Below are 7,978 nucleotides of genomic sequence, written 5' to 3'. Positions count from 1 at the left end.
CCCCACCCCATTCCCTCGATGCTGAAATGATCAGGACACAGTTTGCACTTAACCACTAAATCTTTATTGAATTTTTATTGTAACAGCAATGCAATATTAGCAAATAGAGAGCAATATAGAGTGAAGAGAATACAGCAATAAAGTTAGAAGGAGGGGGTAGGGGTAATGGGGTTCAGTGGTAGGAGGAGGGCTACTGACAGGGGTAAAAGCAATGGTTTTTATTTATCACTTTTATAACTTCCATGAAAATTTACCATCCATCATTGACAATTTCATTCCAGCAGTAATTTATCAAAGGGCACTCATCCTCTATTAAACTATTAATCTAATCACCTTTGAACTTTCTCCCACTAGGGTTTTTATCCATGTCCAATTCACTCTAAATAAGTTGGTCTCCCTGCAGTTCCCTCTGAGTTTATTTGAAATCTTTAAGGATAGCAATTACAGGGTAAAGGGTCACAAGTAAGTACACATGCCCACTTATAGCGATATCTAATACACAATATTATTCTAACATTCTAAATAACCCCACCCACTTAAAATTACTTAATAGTCCCTCCCACCCTAAAATGCTTATGATTATATATCCCCTATTACTTAAACTTGATTACACAAAGAAATAAAAGCAATGCAATTTTCCACAGACCAATTCAATACCATTCTACGATCTAAAACAACAAAGAACTTTCAGTCTCATCAGATGTGTCTTCTCTCTTTAGATGAAAATGTAACATGGCTCCCGCAGGGCTCTCCATTTCTGCCCAGGTCTTTCCAGCAGGGTGTTCTCTGTTGTCAATCTTGGAACTGTCTGTATCTGATGTGAGATGTCTGTGGTGGATGACAACTGGATCAATTCAGAAGTCCAAGAGGTACCTGCAAACTTAAACAGAATTCCAGACTGCACCATATAGATGTGGCCCCCTTATTTTGTGCACCTGCAAGTTCACTGTATTACTTCATGATTCCATCAGACTAATTCTCCTTTTTTCCACTATCTAGGACAAATACCTCACTGTCTAAACTAAATTGACCCTTCATAAATGTATGTAAACTTTCTCTGTTTCAATATCCTAGCATGATAAATTTAGCTAGTTCTCTCTAGGCTTGCCTATCAATGGGAGCTCTTAGATCTTCTTCCTTCTTGATTTAATTAACAATGTAAATTTGGGCCAAAAGTCAATTAATTAATTTTGCCAGTTTGTTTCAAAAACTCAGCGATTGATTTTGCTTAATAATCTATCTCCTTCATGTTTTTGATTTTGCTCCCTTTCTAACTTCTTTAGATATCAAATTCCATTGATTTTTTCCTTTCTTATGAATAAAGCCATTTTTGTTGGAAAATGCCAAAAAAATTAAAGGATCCAATTAACATAAATTTGATTAACAATAAAAGAAATCAATTGAGTGAAAGGAAACTTAACCAAACTTCAATACTATAGAATAATAAATTTAGAATTACTTATCCTTAACATCTACATTTATAGATAGCATATATAGCAATAGAGCATAGTACACACTGCCAAAAAGTTAATCACAAGCTTTAGTAAGCAGCCAAATGTGGATCAGGGACTTTCTGAGTTGTTAACCCACAGCCGCATATTCTCCCTGATCATTCTTGTCGTTGGGGAACTCCTCCAGACTTTTGCTTGCAGTGGTGGCAAATGTCCGTGTGCACATGCCAGGGCTACAGACAATGGCCCATTTCTAGGCACCCTGCAGCTTGAAGATCAATTGACAACTGTAAATTTGACACAAAACAACTTGAATTCAAAGGTATGGAGGATGAATTGATACTTGAGGTAAACAGAAGTGACGCTTCAAAATAGTTCAGAAGCACAAATGCACCATTTTAAAAGTAATTACTCTAAAACACATGAGTGATTGACAAGCTTTCTGATTCCATTGAAGGAAAAAAAGTTGTTTTGGATTAAATAGTCAATTAGGTTTCTCTTTTGAAATTTTATATCCTTTTATATGACTTTTAAAGGCCCAATTAATAGAATTGAAATCATATATGATGTTAAAATTGAAGATGAACAGGATGAACTGTTATACAAATACTCCAGTTCTGAGGAGCCTCTCATTCACAGCGTTGTAAGAACTTCACAGTAAAGAAATATTTTACACTATGTTACTTATCATTTTTACTTAGTTTAACTCTAACAGTAAGAATTGGATAGTACTTTGTAATTCAATGGAAATTTTTGAAAGCCTAGTCACCACTTCAAAACACTTACACTAAAAATTACACTAAAAATTTTAAGTATTTAAACATGCAAGAATAAGGGTGGTTGATAATGAACATGTGAGAGATGATGCTGATGAAAAGTGAAACTTCACCGTTAAGACTCCTCTTCACGTCAGGCAATTTGAGATATACACCATGTTGTTTTCTACCGCTCAAACTGTGTTTTGGCAATTAAAGCCTCCTGTTACATCTCTGTGTGTGGCAGCAAAATGGAGTCTCAGCAACCAGGCAGGAAAATGATACAAATCCTGCAGCAGGGTCAATGGCAGTAGTAAAGAATTAAACAGAAAAAGAGAAGTTAGATAAAACAGTTCAAGGTAGTAGCAAGGGACCAGGCTAAAGAAAGTCAGGCAGTCCCAGGTTAGCACAAAGCATCCAGGGGACACCAGAGGTGTCACTTGGCTGAAGACAACTCTTGTGTTGTTCGTTGCTCTGAGTTCTTTGAGTTGCTTTCTGAGGCTTTTCATCCATTGGCAGCTTCACATCAGCTCCATCCTTTAGAGGGACCCTTTTCATTATATGGATTCTGATCCTTCTGAAGTGGTTACCGTCAAGTAATGTGGAGTTCACTAAGGAAGTCCACATCCTCAAGACAGTGTCCACAGCCCTAATTCCTCTTCTTCAAAGATGTCCTTTCCAGGCATAGGAGTGTGAATCTGGGTGCTAAATCATTTCTCTTCTCTCCACACATCCTAACACGCTACAGTCTAATGAGGGGACTGAAGATGGAATGCCCAGATGCACATGGAGACAGACACATGGATAGATGCTTCCAAAATGTCAGCTGGTGCTTTTCCAGCCAATTAACAACACTCATGAAAATTCTTTCTGAAGTACCAGGACAAATCTTTTAAGAGTTGGGTACGGGATTTTGGAGTCCTTTTGATCTGCTATTCTTTAGCCCTCGAAGGTAATTGAGATGTGGTCACATTTCACGAACATCTAATACCCCTGGAGCCACCAGTAATCTCTGGTTACCAGGTTTAATGCTTTGTGGAAGCCACTATGGCATGATGACGGTAAGGTGTTATGTCAAAGCCGGAGTCCTTGGGTACATGTGATTTGCACCATGATGTGAAGGCACACTCTTAACATGCAAGAGTCCATCTGAGAGAGCACTTTCTTTTCACGCCTGAGATGTTTCATGTTACAAGGGTTTTGCCTGCTCCTGGGAAAACCAGTCAAGTTGCTGCTCCTTGAGAATGAACAGAACCATGGAAGTGGAGTTTGAAGATGGTGAAGTTTCTAAGGGTGCAGCGAGAGGATCACGGAAGCCTTTCCATACTGCACCGATAATTTTGGCTTCCTTAGTAAGGCCTCGGTCCTCCAGTGATTTAAAGAGGGTACCGAAACTGCAAGAAAAGTCATGTCCTCCTCCTCCTTGTCTCCCCCTCCATAAAGAAATCAGCATTTCCTGCATTTGCATCAGCTTCTCTGTAAATGTTAAAGAACAAATTTGGCAGCCTATAATTCAGAGGTTTTGGCAGGTAAAACCCAGACTTCCAGGACTGGCTGGAAAGTAAACTTATTAATTATTTTAGTTAGATTGGCAGTCAAGGTGGAAAAATGAGAGATAATTTATTGGCAAATGCTCTGTTGCTCTCAGAAAATGTTGAAGGTCTTTTGGTGTTTTAGGATGTGTGCCAGTCCAGGGTGGCCCTGACCTTCTATAGCTGTTTCAGAGAGGATGTGCCTCAGGTGGCCTGATGATACAGTACCCTAAAACTTAGCACACAGTCACTGATTGAGAAGCTCAACAGGAATAAATTTTGAGGGTAGAGATCCTGAAGGACATGACAAGTATTTACAGGGTACTGTAAGATGGAGGTGGCGGCGGCGGTGGTGGTGGAGGCGGTGGCTGTGGCGGCGGGTACTGTGGTACCGGAGGCTGGCGGTACCAGTGTGGATTCCAGGTGATCATAACAGGTACATATAGTGATCTTCCTTGTCCGTCTCGTCCCACCGGGTACCAGGCGAATCCTACTGGGTAGGTCGGGTATGCGGCATATGTGGGGTATGTTTGGTATCCAGGTATTTGAGGTACGAATTCAGCGTACGTTGCCAGGTGCGCTTGGTCTTCTAAATTTGGAATAGACAGGCGAGGATACTGATTCTGGATAGTAAAATTGTTTGGAGCTCGGCAATCATAAGAAACTTGCAGTTTCCACCCCCTCTTCACCTGGAGAACTTGGGCTCCATTAGGTGCAATCGTTGGAGTAATCAGCCCATCTTTCACATTTCTTGCCACAAAATCTCGCAGAGCTGCCATTTCAGGTTCAGACAGTGAGTACACATGTCCGCTGGGAATACTGTGTGCTCCAGGTATCATTTCTATGTGAGGGTCAACCAGGCGGTGATCTGGGTAGACGTGCTCATCTACTGGAGTGTACACATTCTGGACATAGTAATACCTCACTGGTTGGTAAACTCTGTATCCATCTACTGAATAATAGAGTGGTGGTTGTGGTGCTGGTGGTGGGAGCGATGGTGGTATTGGAGAATACATCCGGCAGTGGTAGCGGCAGTATTCAGAATCAAAGACAATAGATCGAGTGCTCCATGTGATGTTGGGATCATGTGTGCTCAGCCAGCGAACCCCTAGGACGACAGGGAAGAATGGAGACTGAGTCACATCAAATGACAGCACCTCACGGTGATCTCCCAGGTCAACTATCAGGTCGTGAGTTTCATGGACAACTGGGCCCGATGCTATGGGGCGCCCATCAATTGCTTCCACAAGTATTGGCCAGTCCTTGATTCTTAGAGGAATTCCATTTTGAGCAACGTATTCGTGATCAATGAAGTTGCCAGAAGCACCAGAATCGATCATGGCTCGGACGAACAGGGTGTGTCTGCCCGGAAGATGAATCTGGAGCATCACTTGCAAGTGTGGAGATGAGGCATCATCTTGTGGGGACCTTATTATTTCTGGCCCGGTCGCTGAAGGTCCCTCTACAGCGGGGCCGGGGAGTTTCCCGCCGGCGAAGCCTTCGAGGCCTTGGCAGGACAGTTGTCAGCGTAGTGACCTCCTGTTCCACAGTAGAGGCACAGGTTCAGCTTTCTGCGTCTTTCTTTTTCCTCCTGGGTCAGGCGCATGCGGGCACCTCCCACCGGCTCGGTTGGATCTACCTGGTGGTGGCTTGCAATGTGAGGCAACACCAGCGCCCGAGGTGGCGAGCGTGGCTTGCGAGCTGCAGCAGCCCTGGCCAGCCTTCTCTCAATGTGAATGCACTGCCCAATCAGAGCAGACAGCGACTTGGCAACCTCGAGGTGGGAGAGCTCCTCCTGAATGTGGTCGCTGAGGCCCTCGTGGTACTGGTCAATCAGTGCAGGCTCGTTCCAATCCAGGTCCTGGGCAATCATCTGGAAAGCATTGGAATAGTCGATGACAGACCCCATGCCTTGGCGCAGGCGTCTGATCTTGCGTTTGGCAGCCTCTCGCCTCTGAGGGTCTTCAAAGACATGCTTCATTTCCATCATGAAAGCTGGGTAGTTGTGCATCAGGTAGTGGGAGCGCTCCAGCTTTGCTGAGGCCCAGCGGGCAGCACGGCCGGTCATCATGCTTGTCACGAAACAGACACGGACACGATCAACTGAGAAATCCCTGGTGCTCTTTTCCATGAAGATCTGGCACTGGGCCATGAAAGGAGCCAGCATGTCTGGGTTGCCATCGAACTTCTCTGGAAGGTCTTCTGGGCACTCTTCCTCTATTGGAGGGGGTGGGGCAGCAGCTGCTGCAGCACCGCGGAGCTCGATGTCATCATCCTCATCCTCAGGGGTGGGTTCCACTTGCTCTCGAAGGGTGGTGTTCTCCTCTGTGAGCTTCTGCACCTGGTTCTGCAGGTTGTTGTTCTCCTCCGACTGCTTCATGACCTTCTCTCTTAGGTTGTTGATCTCTTCAGAGAGCTCATCCCTCCTTCGTTCGGTCATGTTGGGGACACACGCGCTCTTATGGCCGGTGTGCTTGGAGTTGTTGTTGTTGTTGTTGTTGGGGGGAGGGGGAGGGGGAGGAGGTGGGCAGTCGGGACCCAGGGTGACGGTTGGGGTGGGAGGAGACCTCCCAGCTGTAGCTTCACTTCTGTGGGGATGGAGGCCTGGATCCTGGCCCCCTCTTCCACTCCTTCTTTTTTTTGTTTTCAAAATCCGCTTATTTCTGTAAATAAAGATAAATGTATAAATCCGACTTATACATTCAAAGCAGCAAAATGCAGACACAAAGGATTTGGTATTTAAATTATCCCTTGCTCTATACACTTACATTAATAATTGGCGAACAAAGAAAACAAACTTTGAAGAGAAAGGTATCAATCAGCACCATAGATAACAAAAAAGAAACTAGTTTTTAATGTTCAAATGACCTTGTCTTCCTCAAAGGCCACCTGTTCATTATGATGCAACAATACATTATCAACAGCATGCTTACCTTTATAAACTATAAAAAAAAGTTGAAACCCTCTAAACAAGTAGTTTTGTACTGAAACAGAGGGAGAAACTTCAAGGCAAACATGGATACCAGATCAATTATGCAAATTAAAGCCAAAATAATAACTTTGTTATTAAAGAAGCTCGCCAAAAATAGTTAATACTACAACTAATAGAAGCTAATTAAAACAGAGGGGAGTATTACAATCACAACGCATGTATTCATCAGCCCTGTGGGCGGGAGGGTACTCTGGCCAACTGTCACAACCCTGTTTCACTGCCACAGAGAAGGTAACTGGTTATCAAATCAAACAACCACCACCACAAAAACCACAGGACTGCCTAAATTACTTTTCTGACCATAATTTAAATCCCCAAAGAAAATTCTCTGTGGGACAGAAATGGCACTAAGCAGCAATATGTGTATGTCAGTTTCCCTTGTCATTTATGCAGTCATTCAAGAAATACTAATTGATGCCTCCTAGGAGAAGCTATACAATGGGGCATTCAAAGAAGCCCAATAATAGTATACCTCAAACTAATTGTGAGGACTTAATTAAATAGTGCAGGTAAATTATGTAGTGAGTATTCAATAATGGTTAGCTGATATTAACAAAGTTATTAATTAGAAAATAGAAAGGTGAATATCTGTGTAAAGAGAGTGGAATTAAAAGAGGGAGGGGCTGCAACTATAGCAACATGGGCATGCATTTCCCACCTAAAGATGTTTACTTTTTTAAAAACACTGTGTTGGTCAAATCCAAGGCCTTATTTGTCTTGCAGGTCACCAGTTTGTGATCCATAGTTTTTAACCAAGATTTGTCAGCATAGCCCCAAGTGAAGGTTTGTAATGTTAAGGTGGGACAGGGCTGCATTCCTGCAGGTGAGTGGATGTGTGTGGGGAGGTGGGGGTAGGGTGTGTGTTTAAGCATTCTAATTATGAGTGCAATGACAATAAATCACACATATAAAAAATCCCGACACAGTGTCTGCCTGTGTACTTGCTGAAAATACAGTTACATGCATTTAGAATGATTTAATTATTTTAAATTTTATTAATAATCTCAAGTCCCATATTTGGAAAATTTAAATATATAAAAAGTTTAAAACATAATATGTAAAAGTTTACAAAAGTTTTAAAAACTTTAATTTAAAAAGTTTAAAACTTTTAAAGAAACTTTAAAAAGTTTATAAAACTTTTAAAGAAACTTTAAAAAGTTTATAAAACTTTTAAAGAAACTTTGAAAAGTTTATAAAACTTTTAAAGAAACTTTGAAAAGTTTATAAAACTTTTAAAGAAACTTTGAA

At 42.0% G+C, this 7,978-nt stretch overlaps 1 protein-coding gene across 1 annotated transcript in view; it reads right to left on the bottom strand.

Annotated features, from left to right (window-relative positions):
• Nucleotides 1–41: 41 nt before the first annotated feature.
• The window catches only part of PEG10 (paternally expressed 10), a 13,672-nt gene continuing 5,735 nt past the window's right edge, over nucleotides 42–7,978 (bottom strand). The window contains 2 exon segments of the mRNA XM_011955091.1: nucleotides 42–5,227; nucleotides 5,230–6,401. Coding sequence (XP_011810481.1) covers nucleotides 4,053–5,227; nucleotides 5,230–6,401 — 2,347 coding nt within the window. The 3' untranslated portion in view covers nucleotides 42–4,052.

The sequence above is a fragment of the Colobus angolensis genome, unplaced genomic scaffold (genome assembly GCF_000951035.1).
Source record: "Colobus angolensis palliatus isolate OR3802 unplaced genomic scaffold, Cang.pa_1.0 Scaffold394, whole genome shotgun sequence".
Lineage (NCBI taxonomy): Eukaryota > Metazoa > Chordata > Mammalia > Primates > Cercopithecidae > Colobus > Colobus angolensis.
The sequence above is the reverse complement of the archived record's forward strand: the minus strand, read 5'-3'. Positions and strand labels throughout refer to the sequence as shown.